Source organism: Pelobates fuscus, chromosome 9 (genome assembly GCF_036172605.1).
Source record: "Pelobates fuscus isolate aPelFus1 chromosome 9, aPelFus1.pri, whole genome shotgun sequence".
Lineage (NCBI taxonomy): Eukaryota > Metazoa > Chordata > Amphibia > Anura > Pelobatidae > Pelobates > Pelobates fuscus.
Window position 1 is genome coordinate 14,366,242 of NC_086325.1, and position 20,863 is coordinate 14,387,104.

Consider the following 20,863-nt stretch of genomic DNA (forward strand, 5'->3'; position numbering starts at 1 on the left):
TACCCAGGTCACACATGTACCACCTAACCATGGCTCGTATATAGCACCTAATCAAGGCCTAACCACCTAACCAGAGCGTACATATACCACCTAACCAGGGCACACATACCACCTAACCAAGGCTCATATATACAACCTAAACAGGGCGTACATATACCACCTAATCAGGGTGTATACATACCACCTAACCAGGGTGTATACATACCACCTAACCAGGGCACATGTACTACCTAACCAGGGCACATATACTACCTAACCAATGCGTGTACATACCACCTAACCAGGGCGTATACATATCACCTAACGAGGGCACATTTACTACCTAACCAGGGCGTATACATACCACCTAACCAAGGCGTATACATATCACCTAACTAGGGCAAACATACTACCTAACCAGGGCACATATACTACCTAACCAGGGCGTATACATACCACCTAACCAGGGTGTATATATTCCACCTAACCAGGGCACACATACCACCCAGCCAGGGCGTATACATACTACCTAACCAGGGTGTATACAGACCCCCTAACCAGGGCATATACATACCACCTAACCAGGACGTGCATAAATACCACCTAACCAGGGCATGTATATAACACCTAACCAGGGCGTGCATAAATACCACCTAACCAGGATGTGCATAAATACCACCTAATCAGGGCATATATATACACCACTTAACCAGGGTGGGTATATACCACCTAACCAGGGCGTGTATGTACCACCTAATCAGGGCATGTATATACCACCTAACCAGGGCGTGTATATAACATTTAACCAGGGCACATATACCATTTAACCAGGGCGTGTATATATCACCTAACCAGGACATACATACCACCTTACCAGGGCGTGCAATAGGGTTTATGTTTCAGGAGGAATAAGTCAAATGGCAAATAATTTAGGTAAACGAGCTGTGGCAACTGACATTTAATGTGGATAAGTGCAAGATAATGCTTTTTAAGTGTAAAAACCCAAGGGCAGAGTACAGAATATTTGATAGAGTCCTAACCTCAACATCTGAGGAAAGGGATTTAGGGGTGATTATTTCTGATGACTTAAAGGTAGGCAGACAATGTAATAGAGCAGCAGGAAATGCTAGCAGAATGCTTGGTTGTATAGGGAGAGGTATTAGCAGTAAAAAGAGGGAAGTGCTCATGCCATTGTACAGAACACTGGTGAGACCTCACTTGGAGTATTGTACGCAGTACTGGAGACCGTATCTTCAGAAGGATATTGATACCTTAGAGAGAGTTCAGAGAAGGGCTACTAAACTGGTTCATGGATTGCAGGATAAAACTTACCAGGAAAGGTTAAAGGGATCCTATAGTGCCAGGAGAACAAACCAGTTTTCCTGGCTCCTGGAGTGTCCCCCTCCCAATGCTTTCCTATGGGGAAAATCTGACGCTGGTGGCAGGGCCGGATTAACATAGGGGCTGATGGAGCTGTCCCTAGTGTCTGTGTCCCCATTTCTCCCAGTGTCCCCAAATGTCTCAGTGTCTCCATGTCTCCATCCACAAGTGCCCCCACGTGTCTCAGTGCCCCCAAGTGTCTCAGTGTCCTCACTGTGTCCCCATGTCTCTCAGTGTCCCCTAGTATCCTAGTGACACGGGAAACACAGACATGGGGACATGGGGAGAAATGAGGACACTGAGACACTGGGAGACTAGGGGACTGGGTGACATGGGGACACTGACACTGTGATACATAGGGACACTGATGCCAGGCTGTCCTTCCAATTCTTTGGACAGACATGCCCCCTTTTTGGGCATGTTCACCCCTTTTGGCCGTTCTGGTCACGTGATTTGCGTCAATGGCCCAACCTTTTACCCCGCCCATTGACTTCCTGCTTCACTGGTCACTGCTGTTAGTTGGTATGGATTTACTTGAAAGATGAGAGCATAAATTAGAGAGAGATTAGCATAGGGTATGTGTTTTCTTATAGCTGCATCCTATGAGTTTCCCTCCAGCACCATCTCCATCAGATACATGACGCTTGGGAGGTATGACTGTTTGTGTTTTTGGTCGATAGGATTCTGTAATTAGGCCCATCATAACTGTCAGCACCAGGCCCACTGGGCTCTTAATCTGGCCCTGGCTGGAGGTCAGTTTAGATTCCGGAAGCCATGTCTGTATCCACAAGTGGGAAGACAGAGGGCAGACTTAGAGCTGCAATATATTACATTGCAGAACTAAGAGCAAAAGGGACACAGCACCCAAACTACTTGTATACGCTGAATTGTTCTGGTTGCCTACAGTTTCTCTTGGGGTATTTTCTAAGTTTTGTGAAAATAATGTTTTTTTTCTGCCTGGAGCTAATTAATTTATTACTTTATCTGACTCAATTATTAGCAGAGAGGAGATAATTGCTTGTTTGTATTAGGAGTGTCAGTGTGTGACTGCATTGTTATTGGCTGTACTTTTTGTGTCCCTTTTCCCCACAGGGTCCACGGGGGAGTGCCCCTTGCATTGGGAATTGTATAAAAGCCAGTGTGGCACCAATAAAGCTTCAGTCTTGTTATACACTTCATCAAGTTTCGGCTGATGTTTGGGTACCTGTTCACTGCATTGGGAGAATTTGCTGAGAAAACTGTATTTGATCTGGATTAAGAGACAAATGGAAACCCGAACTGCGAGCTATAATCACTCATGCTCATAGCAGTTCGGGTGGAAACAGACGAACCGATAGCTACCACATCAGGGATCGTTACAGGGTCTCTTTATATTTACCATTCTATAGAATAATTTAGTCTTTAGTATTGTCTTTGCCTTATTTTTACTTCCCCTTACCCTATTTCACTTTATCCCTGGGTGCTGGGGGGGGCTTTCCATTTTACTTTCTCCTCTAACTAGATTCCGCTCCAGTTGCAGGCTCCATCCATGTGGGGACAACGACATGATATCATGTTCTACGGTACTATCATAAGGCCTTCGGGTGTCTCTGTTTCCTCTGTGGCTTGAGCACAACCTTGTCAACTCTCTGCCATCGGTCATCTTGGGCCCGAATGCCCTAGAGGACCATGCAACCACTTGCTTTTTAGGTCTTCCTCCTGGACCTGCTCCTGCGTTTGTCTGTGCCCCTTCTGGCTTCAGGTATGCCCGATTCGAGATTGAGGAGTCTCGGAAGGAGGCTTCCAAGGACACTGGAAGGGCTTGGAGACAACCAGTCACCACTCTAAGGGTAAGACTGGCTAAGCAGAACAAAACATTCCAGGCCAAGGATCAAGATTTGATTTCCACTCCCTCTTCAGATGAAGGTATGTTCCCTTAATACTCTCTGTGGTCAATGAGTGGAGGGCTGAAAGATCTGCATCTAAAGCGAATGATGACTGGCCCAAAAACAAGGCCTCAGACTGCAAGTATGCAAAGGAGTCAATTGTGGGTGAGACCCACCATGGTTCCAATTCCCAGCAGATCTCATTCTGGATTATGCGGAAAATTACATGTTTGAGTCGAGATGTATTCACTACCCTCGCCCGGTGGAGTGGATTCTGCCACGTCACATTACCAATGTGACAGGAATAACCCTGGGTTGGAAACATGGATGTGGCGAAACCAACTTCGCCACTGTGGGCTGGAGAAGCCTGGCTGCTAGCCTCCTGCCCGCTGACTATGGCCCCTGGACATATTGCACTTTAAAGACTATATTTGGGCATGTAATAATTTATATTGCTGCTACTGGCCCTTTAAAATCAGCGATGGACATATTGGAACTTATGTCCCTTTAAGACTTTGTAACATATCACAGTAATACTGTCTTAAATATTATGTAGGTATTTATGTGTTCAGTTAAACTGGGGATATGTAGAAATGTGTGTTTTATGTGTTAAATGTATCAGTATGTAATTTTATGTCTTTTACTGTCTTTTTGCAACCATGTGGTTAATGGAGTCTGACTCTAGTCCTAGATAATTGGATTACTTCTCCAATTATCTCCAGGGCAGAAGGGAGGAAGCCGGGATGCATTGTGGGGGATGTTTTACTTCTGTTTGGGCCAGATTGTGCCATGCTGCAAGCCAAGGCCCAAAAGATACTTTTAGTAACTTTTAAACCCCTGGTCGGATCCATGCCATTTTTTAATATGTTGTTCCCCTGAATGGATTGATTGTGGATATGTATTTTTATGTGAATGTGATGTATGGTTTTAAAGTTATGAAAGTTGTGTAAAAGTATATTTTACTCTGTATGCATAATGGGATTATGTGTCACACTAAGGGGAGGGGATGTGTGGGAGGTAACATCTATGTCATTGGTTCTTTTATGCCTCCCCCTGGGTGTGGCCTGTATGTGTGAGTTGGAAATAAAAGCCAGACTGGGTGTCCCAGTCTAGAGTTCCTGCTTAACCCTCAAAATGAAGTGTCGTCTCGTTCTTGGGGGGGATTGGATTGTAAGCTGACTGCCAAGAGTGTAAGCCGATTGTATGCTTTTCTTGTTCAGCTGTTCCAGTTCGGAGTGTTATTTCGTATCCAGCTCGGGAGTTCTGATGTTCTGCAGTAGCTGTGCCTGTCTCTAGAAAAGGGGATTATCGCCTAAACGGATTTTTCCCCTTTTATGCTGAAACGGTCCGTTACAATGGATTTCCAGATTTACTGTTGGAATGTGTGACTATCATGGTAACTCCCTGAGAAACGGGACTTATGGGGGTAGCTTTGTGTTTGGGAGGGGACCATGGCATATTCCTTTCTCAGCTTCCCAGTAACCTCTTATGTCTAAGCCACACTGTGCTTATTTGGGACACAGGGTCACCCACAAATTAATCGGCTATGAGGACTTCATGCACCAATTCGGGATAAACCTATGAACTCTGTGGAACTGCTGAGCGGATAGAAACTTCGGCATAGCCCGTTGAAACTAGTTCCAAACCCCTGCACCGGATCACAGTGCAATTTTACCAGTTAGAGCGCTCAGGGACCGCTAACCTTACCATATGTGTGGGGTTTACTAATGTATAAATATGTCTTTGCTGATATCAGGACCATCTTTAACACGGGGCAAACAGGGCAGCCCCAGTTGCTCCTGAGGGGCTCAACCCAGCTGCCACGTGGCCCCACTGCCTGCAAATAAAATTCTCCCCGTGCGCCCTTGGTGCTGGTATTGCGGCTGCACCAGGGCCCGCACACTTAGGGCCACCCAGAGATCATGTTTCAGCAGGGGCCTGGTAGGGCGCAATGGCCCTTTAACAGCGCGACTGGGCCCTTGCTTAACAGCAGCATGGGAGGAAATGACGGCCGCGAGTCACTTCCTCCCACCATAGGGACAATGAGCCACGCAGGAGGGAGGCTGATCCAGGAGGCAGTGAGGAGGGGGACTCACCGAGGAGAGCCAGACCCCAACTCCAAACACCGCAGCCAACACACTGGACCCCAGGGCAGGCACCCTCTTGCAAGTAGGAAACTGGAGGGTGACTTTAAAAGTGTAAAGTTTGCATGTGTGTGTGTCAGTATTTCAATGTCTGTGTGTGTGTCAGTATTTCTATGTGTGTGTGTGTCAGTATGTCTGTGTGTGTGTGTGTCAGTTAGTCTATGTTTGTCAGTATGGCTGTGTGTGCGTCAGTATGGCTGTCTGTCTGTCTGCTTCAGTATGTCTGTCTGTGTGCCAGTATGTCTGTCTGTGTGTGTGTGCGTCAGTATGTCTACCACAGTGTGTCTGTATGTCTACCACAGTGTGTCTGTATGTCTGTCACAGTGTGTCTGTGTCAGTATGTGTAACGGATCACCTGGCACCCCGACTTGGTACCTCCGTTAATGGATGCTCCTAGCGCTTCCTGAGGCCTCCAAGCACTCTAGCCGACACCACAATCACCGAATCAGAGAAGCATATGAATGCTTTCAAGCCTCTGAATGCTGTAGACAGTTGAATAGGAACCATACGAATAGGCTTGCACTCCTAGCAGTCAAACTGGAACAGCATGCAATAAATCCTTCCCCCCAATAATGAGACGACACATCACTTTGAGGGTAAAACAGGAACTCTCGACTGGCTCATCCAGCCTGGCTTTTATTACAATAATACACATACAGTCCACACCCAGGGGGAGGCATAAAATAACCAATCACATACATGGTTCAGCCCACACATCCCCTCCCCTCAGATAACATTAAACCCAATTATCCGGTACACCTTTTCAGCCAAGTTCTGGATGTACCCCAAAACCAGGGGGTACACCTTTAAATCCAGCATCGCTGGACAGCCCTTATTCAGGGGGACAACATATCCAAAAATCAGTTCATTCGGATAAACGGTTCGGGAGATATGGGGTTCCAAAGATTTGACCGACCGCATGGGTAAAGTATCCGAAAACAGTTCCATGCATTTTGGCCCTGCGGTCGGTCACAAACAAGGGAATGAAAACAGGCGAATTGCCTGTGTTATAGAGCCTGGAGAGGGTTTGAATGAATTCCCTTGTTTGAGGGGTTCTTTCTACCGAACGGCGGGTCATTCGGTAGTTTCTATACGAATTTCTGGAAGTATGGAGGTCTCAGCGGTGTTTGCCTAGTCAAGTGTCCGATTTTAGTTCCAGACACTCGACGGCAAAACACCGCTGTTCGGTAGTTTAAGATGGCCGCCGCCACGTGTTTGTTTCCCGAATGGCGGCCACCCAGAGGACACAGAATACATTACACTGATTGCCAATTACCCGTTTGCAACATTGTTGCAAACTGTAATTGGAGGCACACTTATTCCTGGGTGGTCTGGTTGTTCGGTAGTTTCACTCAATAAAATAAATGGAGTGATTCTACCGAACAATCAGATGAATGCTGCATACATATCCCAGGTTAAACTTAACACACAAATACACATATAATATTACAGGCAGTACACTAGAATATGTATCACAGTCTTAAAGGGACAGTAGTCCCAAAAGTCCCAATATGTCCATAGATGCTGTTAAAAGGGCCAGTAGCAGCAATATACAGTACAATATGCCCCAAATAACCCAGGGGCCATAGTCAGCAGGTAGGAGGCTAGCAAACAGGCTTCTCCAGGGCCCAGTGGCGAGGTTGGTTTCGCCACAGTATGTCTGAGAAGGGTAAATTGCGTTACATTTTGATACAATAAAACTGCCTGCTGCATGAATTCGGAGTGCCTGTGAGTCTCTTTCTGTGTCAGTATGTCTGTCACAATGTATCAGTATGTCTGTCTCGTTAGACCCAGTCACTGTGTTTCTGTGAGAGGGACGTTAGACCCAGTCACTGTGTCTGTGAGAGGGACGTTAGACACAGTCACTGTGTGTCTGTGAGAGGGACGTTAGACCCAGTCACTGTGTGTCTGTGAGAGGGACGTTAGACCCAGTCACTGTGTCTGTGAGAGGGACGTTAGACACAGTCACTGTGTGTCTATGAGAGGGACGTTAGACCCAGTCACTGTGTGTCTGTGAGAGGGACGTTAGACCCAGTCACTGTGTGTCTGTGAGAGGGACGTTAGACACAGTCACTGTGTGTCTGTGAGAGGGACATTAGACCCAGTCACTGTGTGTTTGTGAGAGGGACCTTAGACCCAGTCACTGTGTCTGTGAGAGGGAAGTTAGACCCAGTCACTGTGTCTGTAAGAGGGACGTTAGACCCAGTCACTGTGTGTCTGTGAGAGGGACGTTAGACCCAGTCACTGTGTCTGTGAGAGGGAAGTTAGACCCAGTCACTGTGTCTGTGAGAGGGACGTTAGACCCAGTCACTGTGTGTCTGTGAGAGGGACGTTAGACCCAGTCACTGTGTGTCTGTGAGAGGGACGTTAGACCCAGTCACTGTGTGTCTGTGAGAGGGACGTTAGACCCAGCCACTGTGTCTGTGAGAGGGACGTTAGACCCAGCCACTGTGTCTGTGAGAGGGACGTTAGACCCAGCCACTGTGTCTGTGAGAGGGACGTTAGACCCAGCCACTGTGTCTGTGAGAGGGACGTTAGACCCAGTCACTGTGTCTGTGAGAGGGACGTTAGACCCAGTCACTGTGTCTGTGAGAGGGACGTTAGACCCAGCCACTGTGTCTGTGAGAGGGACGTTAGACCCAGTCACTGTGTGTCTGTGAGAGGGACGTTAGACCCAGTAACTGTGTGTCTGTGAGAGGGACGTTAGACCCAGTCACTGTGTGTCTGTGAGAGGGACGTTAGACCCAGCCACTGTGTCTGTGAGAGGGACTTTAGACCCAGTCACTGTGTGTCTGTGAGAGGGACGTTAGACCCAGTCACTGTGTGTCTGTGAGAAGGACGTTAGACCCAGTCACTGTGTCTGTGAGAGGGACGTTAGACCCAGTCACTGTGTGTCTGTGAGAGGGACGTTAGACCCAGCCACTGTGTCTGTGAGAGGGACATTAGACCCAGCCACTGTGTCTGTGAGAGGGACATTAGACACAGTCAGTGTGTATCAGCGAGGTGTGATTTCCCATGATACTTTGTACATTACTGGTTTTTCTTGTTTCTGAAACCATTTCCTGGAACTCTAAATTTATCGCCTGTAATGAGTTGCAAACCCAGCCCCTGCCGCATGGTAAGTTACACTGAGATCACACTCTGCTCTGTGCTACTGGGGGGGGGTTATGGTAGAAATCTAAATATACAGAAAGTGTGAGCGCTCCTAAGAACAAATCCAGATATGAGATATCAATATTTAATACTTCATTTATATACAAAACACGTACGTTGATAGTAGCAAAAACACTATGAAATCATCATATCATACATAGGAGAGTTAACGTTAATTAATAGGGTCTTGCCATAGGAGAATTAACTGAGGTCCGAAAGACTTCAAAGCACAATTCTACAAAAATGTATCAGATAAATGTAAAAAGTATCTGCATGATACATAAAAAGCAACAACACACAATGCTGAAAGGGACACTCCAGGCTCCCACACACGTTAGATGCACTGTGTAGGTTAGGTTACAGTTAGTTATACTGGGTGGATTTATATTATTAAAGGGACACTCCAGGCTCCCACACACGTTAGATGCACTGTGTAGGTTAGGTTACAGTTAGTTATACTGGGTGGGTTTATATTATTAAAGGGACACTCCAGGCTCCCACACACGTTAGGTGCACTGTGTAGGTTAGGTTACAGTTAGTTATACTGGGTGGGTTTATATTATTAAAGGGACACTCCAGGCTCCCACACACGTTAGGTGCACTGTGTAGGTTAGGTTACAGTTAATACTGGGTGGGTTTATATTATTAAAGGGACACTCCAGGCTCCCACACACGTTAGATGCACTGTGTAGGTTAGGTTACAGTTAGTTATACTGGGTGGGTTTATATTATTAAAGGGACACTCCAGGCTCCCACACACGTTAGGTGCACTGTGTAGGTTAGGTTACAGTTAGTTATACTGGGTGGGTTTATATTATTAAAGGGACACTCCAGGCTCCCACACACGTTAGATGCACTGTGTAGGTTAAGTTACAGTTAGTTATACTGGGTGGGTTTATATTATTAAAGGGACACTCCAGGCTCCCACACACGCTAGATGCACTGTGTAGGTTAGGTTACAGTTAGTTATACTGGGTGGGTTTATATTATTAAAGGGACACTCCAGGCTCCCACACACGTTAGGTGCACTGTGTAGGTTAGGTTACAGTTAGTTATACTGGGTGGGTTTATATTATTAAAGGGACACTCCAGGCTCCCACACACGTTAGGTGCAGTGTGTAGGTTAGGTTACAGTTAGTTATACTGGGTGGATTTATATTATTAAAGGGACACTCCAGGCTCCCACACACGTTAGATGCACTGTGTAGGTTAGATTACAGTTATACGGGGCGGGTTTATATTATTAAAGGGACACTCCAGACTCCCACACACGTTAGATGCACTGTGTAGGTTAGGTTACAGTTAATTATACTGGGTGGGTTTGTATTATAAAAGGGACACTCCAGACTCCCACACACGTTAGATGCACTGTGTAGGTTAGGTTACAGTTAATTATACTGGGTGGGTTTATATTATTAAAGGGACACTCCAGGCTCCCACACACGTTAGGTGCAGTGTGTAGGTTAGGTTACAGTTAGTTATACTGGGTGGATTTATATTATTAAAGGGACACTCCAGGCTCCCACACACGTTAGATGCACTGTGTAGGTTAGATTACAGTTATACGGGGCGGGTTTATATTATTAAAGGGACACTCCAGACTCCCACACACGTTAGATGCACTGTGTAGGTTAGGTTACAGTTAATTATACTGGGTGGGTTTGTATTATAAAAGGGACACTCCAGACTCCCACACACGTTAGATGCACTGTGTAGGTTAGGTTACAGTTAATTATACTGGGTGGGTTTATATTATTAAAGGGACACTCCAGGCTCCCACACACGTTAGGTGCAGTGTGTAGGTTAGGTTACAGTTAGTTATACTGGGTGGATTTATATTATTAAAGGGACACTCCAGGCTCCCACACACGTTAGATGCACTGTGTAGGTTAGATTACAGTTATACGGGGCGGGTTTATATTATTAAAGGGACACTCCAGACTCCCACACACGTTAGGTGCACTGTGTAGGTTAGGTTACAGTTAGTTATACTGGGTGGGTTTATATTATTAAAGGGACACTCCAGGCTCCTACACACGTTAGATGCACTGTGTAGGTTAGGTTACAGTTAGTTATACTGGGTGGGTTTATATTATTAAAGGGACACTCCAGGCTCCCACACACGTTAGATGCACTGTGTAGGTTAGGTTACAGTTAGTTATACCGGGTGGGTTTGTATTATTAAAGGGACACTCCAGGCTCCCACACACATTAGATGCACTGTGAAGGTTAGGTTACAGTTAGTTATACTGGGTGGGTTTATATTATTAAAGGGACACTCCAGGCTCCAACACACGTTAGGTGCACATCGTAGGTTAGGTTACAGTTAGTTATACTGGGTGGGTTTATATTATTAAAGGGACACTCCAGGCTCCCACACACGTTAGGTGCACTGTGTAGGTTAGGTTACAGTTAGTTATACTGGGTGGATTTATATTATTAAAGGGACACTCCAGGCTCCCACACACCTTAGATGCACTGTGTAGGTTAGGTTACAGTTAGTTATACTGGGTGGGTTTATAGTATTAAAGGGACACTCCCGGTTCCCACACACGTTAGCTGCACTGTGTAGGTAAGGTTACAGTTAGTTATACCGGGTGGGTTTATATTATTAAAGGGGCACTCCAGGATCCCACACACGTTAGATGCACTGTGTAGGTTAGGTTACAGTTAGTTATACTGGGTGGGTTTATATTATTAAAGGGACACTCCAGGCTCCCACACACATTAGATGCACTGTGAAGGTTACGTTACAGTTAGTTATACCGGGTGGGTTTGTATTATTAAAGGGACACTCCAGGCTCCCACACATGTTAGATGCACTGTGTAGATTAGGTTACAGATAGTTACAGTGGGTGGGTTTATATTATTAAAGGGACACTCCAGGCTCCCACACGTTAGGTGCACTGTGTAGATTAGGTTACAGTTAGTTACAGTGGGTGGGTTTATATTATTAAAGGGACATTCCAGGTGCACTGTGTAGGTTAGGTTACAGTTAGGTTACGGTTAGTTATTCTGGACAGTCTGCATCACTAGCGACAATCCCTCAGCTGGCTGCCCACCGCGTCCCTATTCCTTGGCCACTATTGTTGGTCTGTATGACATAATTTCTTGCATTTCTGCAGTTAGCTCTCTATATTAGTACTATGAACTACAAGTCCCAGAAGTCTTTGCAATGTTGATGAATTAGAGCTTGTGGATTGAGCTCTGTAATGGAAGGTTAATTGAGCGTTGCTAGCTGAGTCACTTCCTTGTTTGGGGAGAGCTGGCAGCATGGACTCTGCCTTCTGTAACTGGCAGATCACTGTAGCGTGATCAATATTTCACTCAGTCCCTGCAGTATGCAGCATTCACACACTGCATCTGTGAAAGCCATTAATAGTGTGTTTCTTGATACATTTCATCCATGCAGTATATGAAGGATACATACAGTGAAGGGCAATTTACAATGTAGGAGCCTGCACTCTCTGAATTCTCAGCCCAGCCCCACAAAAAAAAATAAAAAAATTCTGCGTTTATTGTTCAACCTTTCCTTTCAAAATAGCACAAACAATTAACACTTCAGATAAGGAGAGGCCTCCACCTAAAATATTAATGTGCTAAAATACATAAAAATAATGTATATTTGTAAGGAAAACAGGGAGCCGCAGGCAGCTACCATGGGCACACAGTCAGTAACGCTATACATGCAGGACTCCACACAATGAAGTATTCGGATGTGTCCTGCAAACACAGAATGATTGGATTCCCTCTGTAGCCAGTGTGACGGGCTTGGCCACTCTCTGTCTATCTACCTGCAGTCCCACTCAAAGCAGGTCCTTCTCGCCCCTGATTTCCCTACTGGGCTGTAACCGCATGCTGCTCCTCCAGTGCCAGGAGGGGGCAGAATAAATTATATTAAATAACCACAATTCTGTTTCTAAACACTCGCAGGGTTATTAACTAAGGTGAGAATTCAACGTGAATTTGAAATGTAAGGGTAAAGTAATCAAACTGGAAACATAAATAACTTTATTCCAGTTTGATTATAATGGCCTTAAATGTGAAATTCATGTTGAATTGTTGTTGAATTCTCACTTTAGTGAATAATCCTGCCAGAAATCTTAGTACACCCTGATCAGAACACCTATATCATCTGTGTATGAAAAGTGCTGCCCTGTAATATGTAGCATTCATGTGCTACAGGAGGGAAATCAGTAAATTAATCAGGGCAGCTCTTGTGGAATTCCTTGTTAATTAAGTAATTTCCCTCCTACAGAATATGACGGTTTACATAAAGCTTAGAATCACCTTTCATATTGTAACATCCGGAACTCGATCACAATATGTAACAATTCTGGTTCCAAAAATGTTGAGTATTTTAACTATTCAAACTATTTGTCCGTCTACAGCACTAGCAGCCAGAGGACAAAAAGTTAAAAACATTGCTTGGCAGCACGAGGGTTAAAATACATGGAGGCTGTCCGGCACTCGCAAGCCAATACCTAAAGTAAAAGTTACAAATAAATTCCAATGGGTGTTAATATGACCCTGATCTAATTATAGGGTGTGGGCTATACTATACATAGTGTGTGGGAGAGGAGGGCATGTCTTTTTCCTCATCCTCAGGCCCCACTCATGGGCAGATGGTGGGAGCTATTTAATAATTAAGAGAGGAGTTGCTATTGTAGACCCACAGCCCCGTTAATCATTGGCGTCAGGTGGGGTGATATGAGTACAGTAAGAGTGCGTGCCAATGTTCACCCCCCTTGCTTTAGAGTCCCCCTTCGCTGGGTGGCTAGGGGTCCCCAAACCCCCCTGCCAACCCAAATGTAAAATGAAAGCATGCAAAGACTGGGAGCAAGTTATTGGAGGTTACATAGGCTGAGCATATAGAATCTCATACCAAAAACCTGTCTATGGTAAATAACCATTCCATACTGGCCTTCACCATATTGTCATGATGTCATGGAATGTCCAATAAATAGGGCATGTTGTCTGCTCTGTAAGTCCTTGGTAGACATCACCTTCTAAGTAATGTTTGTACTTTTCTACCCCCAGATCTCGTTTTTACATTAGGAAGGTTTCATGGACCCATGTCTAATTGGTGCAGCTAATGGAACCTTCTCCAGCTAAGAGAAGCAGGCGTGACTCATCAGAAGCTCCCACCGAACATCCCCTGTTTGTGGATCCCAGTTTTCCCCATGATGAAGCTCTCCGAATTGATGGTGTGACGTGGAGAAGACCCAAGGTACGTTGGATCATTGATCTCATCCTGATTTTCTTCGTTTTCTGATACTATCCATGTCTTTCATGGTGTCCCTTCTTTACAGGAGATCTGTGCCAGGCCTCAGTTTATTGTGGGTGGAGCTACCAGAAGGGATGTCTGCCAGGGGAATCTGAGTATGTGGCATATTCCCACTGGATGGGTATTTTTTTATTATTTTAGTAATGTAGTAATGATGGCATTTAAACTTGTCATTTTTATCTCTGCAGGTAACTGCTGGTTCCTTTCTGCTCTCTCCTGCCTGTCCCTGTACCCTCATCTCCTGCAACAAGTGGTACCTGCTGGACAGGACTTTGAGGATGGGTACAATGGCAGCTTCAAATTCCAGGTAATAATTCACACTAAGTCTATTCACTTACTGAGCATTGTGATACCCCTCAGGCCTGCATTCTCATTGATGTCTACTAAAGCCCATACTGTCTCCTGTGTGTGTTCATCTCTAGCTGTGGTCTTGTGGAGTAATGAGAGCTGTTTCTGTCTTCCTTGTGCTCAGTTTTGGCAGTATGGAAAGTGGATTGAAGTACTGGTGGATGATCTCCTGCCCACAGTTCCACTTGGTGACAATGGCGACTGTGGAGTAGGTCGAGCTCAATATAAACTTCTATTCATGCACTCAAATGATACAGATGAGTTCTGGAGCTCTCTTCTGGAGAAAGCATATGCCAAGTGAGGATAAGTTAGGAGGAGAAGCCCCACCAAGACAACATACATTTTGCAAAAAGTGCTAACAAAATGGTCCAGACACTCACAGAACGAAGATCATAGACACTTAGTATTCACACTACAAATCTTCGTAGGTACTCAGTACTCAAACTACAAATCATTATAGACAATAAGCACCCACACAGGTGTCCCTTATGGACATATGTCAAAGAGGAGACGCTCATAGGTCATTAGACCTCACCAGAGATACTGTCAAAACACAGGACAGATACTCGGCAACATTCAACTTTCACATGACAGACACTCAGTACTCACCCCTGTCCTAGAAACTACAAGTTGCTAATGGCTGTATCTCTTGCAGGCTGAAGGGGGGATACTCTGCTCTACAGATGGGATTTGCCAGCGAAGCTCTGGTTGATATGACTGGTGGAATAGTACAAAGCATTAAGACCAGTGGATCATCAACAGAATTATGGAGTCATCTTAGTCATATGCTCCAGAGAGGAGCCCTGATCTGCTGTGGGAACACTCAGGTACCCCAATTTATTCAGAGTTCAGATAAATTGGCCCAAACTTTTACCATTCACAATCCCATATGTTCAATGTGAATAGAAATGTGAGCATCATAGTTTCTATCAAGAACATAACATAATGTAAAGATCTTAATATTATTCACATTTACAGAAAAATTTCCAAAAATACTTCATTATAAACAAACTCGTCCAATCATCCCTCATCATACCACACCTTACAATACTCACTATTGAGAACCTCACTCTAACATTACTCACAATACTCAAAATCTAGAACCTCACTGTAGCATCCCTCACAATACTCACCATCTAGAATACAGGTAGGCAACCTCTGGTGGACTACATCTCCTTTGATGGTTTGCCAGCAGCTGGCTGTAAGAGCATTATGAGAGTTGTAGTTCACAACATGTGGAGTGCTGAAGGTTGCCTATCCCTGATTAGAACCTCACTCTAACATCGCTCACAATCTAGAATCTCATTCTACCATCCATCATAATACTCATGATTAGAACCTCACTCTAACATCCCCCACAATCTAGAATCTCATACTACCATCCATCATAATACTCATGATTAGAACCTCACTCTAACATCCCCCACAATCTAGAATCTCATACTACCATCCATCATAATACTCATGATTAGAACCTCACTCTAACATCCCTCACAATCTAGGATCTCATACTACCATCCATCATAATACTCATGATTAGAACCTCACTCTAACATCCTTCACAATCTAGAATCTCATACTACCATCCATCATAGTACTCATGATTAGAACCTCACTCTAACATCCCTCACAATCTAGAATCTCATACTACCATACATCATAATACTCATGATTAGAACCTCACTCTAATATCCCTCACAATCTAGGATCTCATACTACCATCCATCATAGTACTCATGATTAGAACCTCACTCTAACATCCCTCACAATCTAGAATCTCATACTACCATACATCATAATACTCATGATTAGAACCTCACTCTAATATCCCTCACAATCTAGGATCTCATACTACCACCCATCATAATACTCATGATTAGAACCTCACAATCTAGAATCTCATACTACCACCCATCATAATACTCATGATTAGAACCTCACAATCTATAATCTCATACTACCATCCATAATAATAATCATGATTAGAACCTCACTCTAACATCCCCCACAATCTAGAATCTCATACTACCATCCATCATAATACTCATAATTAGAACCACACTCTAACATCCCTCACAATCTAGAATCTCATTCTACCATCCATCATAATACTCATAATTAGAACCTCACTCTAACATCCCTCACAATCTAGAATCTCATTCTACCATCCATCATAATACTCATAATTAGAACCACACTCTAACATCCCTCACAATCTAGAATCTCATTCTACCATCCATCATAATACTCATAATTAGAACCTCACTCTAACATCCCTCACAATCTAGAATCTCATTCTACCATCCATCATAATACTCATGATTAGAACCTCACAATCTAGAATCTCATACTACCATCCATAATAATACTCATGATTAGAACCTCACTCTTACATCCCTCACAATCAAGAAATCTCATACTACCATCCATAATACCGGTAATACTCATGATTAGAACCTCACTCTAACATCCTTCACAATACTCTTCTAGAACCTGAACTCTCTGTTCCTCTTGTTATATACTATTATTAAACCAGAAATTACCTCACTTCTTCCCATTATGTCTCTGCAGGGAGAACTTGAGACCTCCAACTTAATGGGTATTCTAAGCTATCACATGTACTCCGTGACTGGTGCGAAGGAAGTAAGAGAGCGTCAAAACATAGCATAAATCCACAATCTATTTATTGTTAGCAAAGTACCTGTAATGGTATACATATACTATACTATATATTTACTACTCTTTCTCTATCACTGTTAGCCTTTTCTGCTTGCACTGGAAGGCAGTTCCAGGTATCTACTACCCTTTCTATATCGCTGTCAGTCTTTACTGCTCCCACTGGAAGGCAATTCAAGGCACTAACTATCCTTTCTTTATCACTGTTAGTCATGATTGCTTCCACTGGAAGGCAGTTCCAGGTATCTACTACCCTTTCTATATCGCTGTCAGTCTTTACTGCTTCCACTGGAAGGTTATTCTTGATATCTACAACCCTATCTTTAGCTGTAAAGTTATGGTGAGATGGAGATTCTGGATTATGGTTTATTTCATTAATGTCGGTTTTAAGGCAGTTTTAAAACTCTTTCTAGATTGAATTCTAGCACTAGTGCTGGTTGGAGATTCCATGACTTTAGAGATTCTTCCTCCAGGTCCAGACAATCCAGGGGACCGTGTGTCTGCTTCGAATTCGTAATCCATGGGGTCATAAAGAGTGGCTGGGTCCATGGAGAGATGGGGGGCCTGAGTGGCAGTTCGTGGAAAACCTTCAGGAAATAGAGGTTGTAATTCTGGAGGACGGCGAGTTTTGGTAAATCTGCATCTACGTACTGTGTTACCACAGAGAGAAACCTGCATGTATCCACCAGAAACTAAACATCATTCCCACACAGTCCCAGTAATCTCCCTTTTCTCTATAGGATGGCTATAGAAGACTTTCAAAATAACTTTCAAGTTCTGGAGATCTGCCACTTGGGGCCCAATAGCCTGTCCAGAATTGGGGGAGCAGCACGGCCTTGGGAATGTGTAACCTATGAAGGAAAATGGGTAAAAGGTCTATCAGCCGGGGGCAGCATTGCATCCGTAGGTACGATTTTTAACTAAAATAGAATATACTTCTTAATGGAGAAGACTCCGTGTCCCATAGCTCCTTCTGTCTGTGTCACCCTGCAGTGGGAGGGACAGACTCCGTGTCCCATAGCTCCTTCTGTCTGTCACCCTACAGTGGGAGGGACAGACTCCGTGTCCCATAGCTCCTTCTGTCTGTGTCACCCTGCAGTGAGAGGGACAGACTCTGTGTCCCATAGCTCCCTCTGTCTGTGTCACCCTGCAGTGGGAGGGACAGACTCCGTGTCCCATAGCTCATTCTGTCTGTGTCACCCTGCAGTAGGAGGGACAGACTCCGTGTCCCATAGCTCCCTCTGTCTGTGTCACCCTGCAGTGGGAGGGACAGACTCCGTGTCCCATAGCTCATTCTGTCTGTGTCACCCTGCAGTGGGAGGGACAGACTCCATGTCCCATAGCTCCCTCTGTCTGTGTTACCCTGCAGTGGGAGGGACAGACTCTGTTTCCCATAGCTCCTTCTGTCTGTGTCACCCTGCAGTGGGAGGGACAGACTCCATGTCCCATAGCTTCATTCTGTCTGTGTCACCCTGCAGTGGAAGGGACAGACTCATGACTCGCGATTTGCCGCATGTATCCCAAATGTTGGCTATACTGCTGTTTCTACAGCATTCATATTCTGATATTAGAATGGGTTCAAAGCGCATTCATTTGTGGTGTTTTAAATTTGTGACTTTTGTTGAAGCGCAGATAACAGGAAATACAGGATAGCGAAACACTGCAGTTCAATATACTGATATGAAAGAGGAGTACATTTGGTAGGCAGCTAGTGGCCATTAACTCCCGGTGTTCTTGGGTCTGCTGCCCCCTTGTGTGAGGAAGTTAGATGTAATCTCTAATGATCAGTGAACTCCAATGTCTTTATACAGATTCCTTTTGGATGAATCCCCAGTTTTCTTTTGTACTGCTGGAGGAAGACAATAATTCCAATCACCCTCATCCAGCATGTAACTTTATTGTAGCCGTGATGCAGAAACACCAGAGGCTGCGGAGAGCTGGATCTATCCGTGTAGCGTGTAACATATTCCAGGTAGCGTGTTTTATCTCATGCAATTCACAGACTTCTAATAAGATACAAAGAGAATCTGGCATCCATCGCTTCTTCCATATTTTATAACCCATGTCATCACTCGCAAACTCCTTTAATATTTACAGGTTTTATGGCTAATACACTTCCTGCCGTCAGTTTTAGTTTTATATTCAGTGTAACATATAATGTCCACTGTCAAAGATGCTCTTTTTAGCTACTAGGTTAAGGACAATTGCCATTACATTTTCCCTTCTCGATTAAAAAAAAAAAAAAAAAAGATAATTACATTTAATCAAATCTTAAAGGGACACTCCACTGACCAAATAAAACATAAAATACAACTACTTTATATAGCTACAACTACTTTATATAGCATGTTTTGTTTCCCATGGATATCCCCGGAATAATACAGGTTCCATTTTGTATGACTAATCCCATATTGGTTGTTTTAGGGGGATGAGACTCATGCCTACCTGTTCGAAGAGACCCTTCGCCACTCTCAGCCCTTGCTGTGTTCTGGACCGTGTGATAATCACAGAGAGGTGGTCGTGTGTTCCCGTCTTCCCCCAGGACGATACGTTATCATCCCCTCATTAGAGAAAGCATCAGACGAGGGTGAATTTGTGATCAGAGTCCTGACAGAGAAGAACTGTTCCAGGTAAAGGGGCACGTCAGAAAAGATGGCAAGACATATAAAAATAAAGAGATGGGGGGTCCCCCCCCCAAATCTTACAAGAAAAACACATAAATACTGATATATACATAAAAACTCTCTGACAGTGATGGGGCTTACTGACAGAAAATATTATCCATAAGTTATTCATTCCCTAAAGCAAATCTACATTAATTATGGCACATTTAATAATGGCAGACCCATCCCAGAACCAGATGGGCACTTACAGTAGTCACCATCACCAAGAGCTCAAGATAGACAATTCAATTAGGTACCTGGGTGATTCCTATGTTTAAGTCACCCTGTGTCTATTGTGGGTGCAGGGTGTGTATGTAATGCGTGTGTTGGGGGTTAAATGTTAGTGTGCTCTCCTGTCTTGCTAATGTTTGCAATCAAGTAGGTGGATTTGGCTGTGGAGCCTGTACAGCGCCACCTGTTGGTTGTAATGATCTAGCAACAGCGATATGCACGACCTGAATAGCAAGTCTTGCATATTGCTAATTCTACAGGCAGGAGAGATATTTTCTGTTGTCTTCTCCACCGCTTTATAAATATGTCATTGTGTTATAATATGTCTGCTATGATTTGACTGTTTGCAATTTTATTAAAGTTGTCACAACAATCTAAGTGTAATGAACATATGGGCTAGTCCCGAGTTAAAAATAAAGATTTGTGGGGGGTGGAGCCAGGAGCAAAACCGAGAGCATGCCATTTCTAACGGCTCCTGAACAGTGTATATAATCTTACAAATAACTTTGCAGAGATGGCCAAGGAATTAATATCTCAAAATCGAGGAACAGAGAAGGGGGTAACCCAAATAGAAGAATGTAGCAAAAAGAGGGGGGAGGAGGAAGAGAAGAGATCTGTTCCTAAGATAGAGTATACACAAAATTATAAAAATCTAGAAGATTTTATTAATGAATCAAAAAAACATCAAAATAACTATCCCAGCTATGACTGTCTGACAAGGTACAAGACAATAGTAGCAATAGTACCTTGGCCATCTCTGTAAAGTTATCTATCTTTTAGGTTTTAATACCATTTCCGGCCTACTTATCGATCAATAATCAACACATAATCACGAGTACTTATTCCACATAAGTTTCATAGTGCCTAGTTACCTAATGACTGACCTACTTGACAGATTGGTTGACTCAAGTTTAGGTCAAGAGGAGATTACTAATGTCTTCTCAACTAACCCTCTAACATTACATAATGTTACTGATAGTAACATTTGTTAAGACCTGCAGTGGTGATGGTGCTGCGGTCTCCTGTTCCTTTCCCAGCTGCTGAGTATTAGTGATTATAGCTCCAGCAGGGGGTAGAGATGAATACAGCTTCCCAGACAATCCTTCCCAGTGGATAGAATATTCCTTCCCCAAACAT

General features: G+C 44.1%; 2 protein-coding genes across 4 annotated transcripts in view; one reads left to right on the top strand and one right to left on the bottom strand.

Moving 5' to 3' along the window:
* Window positions 1-20,863, bottom strand: part of MRPS12 (mitochondrial ribosomal protein S12) — a 295,484-nt gene that overhangs the window by 77,976 nt on the left and 196,645 nt on the right. The window contains exon 1 of one of the 2 annotated variants that reach the window (XM_063431260.1): window positions 18,571-18,580. The exons of the other annotated variant lie outside the window; for it this stretch is intronic. The gene's annotated coding sequence lies outside the window, so the exon portion shown is untranslated. Of the gene's footprint in view, window positions 1-18,570; window positions 18,581-20,863 lie in introns of those variants that run through there. 2 annotated transcript variants of the gene reach the window in all.
* The window catches only part of CAPN12 (calpain 12), a 57,967-nt gene continuing 45,453 nt past the window's right edge, over window positions 8,350-20,863 (top strand). For both annotated transcript variants that reach the window (XM_063431258.1, XM_063431259.1), the window contains exons 1-11: window positions 8,350-8,486; window positions 13,562-13,751; window positions 13,834-13,903; window positions 13,997-14,115; window positions 14,281-14,453; window positions 14,812-14,983; window positions 16,728-16,799; window positions 17,306-17,463; window positions 17,573-17,739; window positions 18,644-18,804; window positions 19,257-19,462. In XM_063431258.1, coding sequence (XP_063287328.1) covers window positions 13,617-13,751; window positions 13,834-13,903; window positions 13,997-14,115; window positions 14,281-14,453; window positions 14,812-14,983; window positions 16,728-16,799; window positions 17,306-17,463; window positions 17,573-17,739; window positions 18,644-18,804; window positions 19,257-19,462 — 1,433 coding nt within the window. In that variant the 5' untranslated portion in view covers window positions 8,350-8,486; window positions 13,562-13,616. The remainder of the gene's footprint in view (window positions 8,487-13,561; window positions 13,752-13,833; window positions 13,904-13,996; window positions 14,116-14,280; window positions 14,454-14,811; window positions 14,984-16,727; window positions 16,800-17,305; window positions 17,464-17,572; window positions 17,740-18,643; window positions 18,805-19,256; window positions 19,463-20,863) is intronic.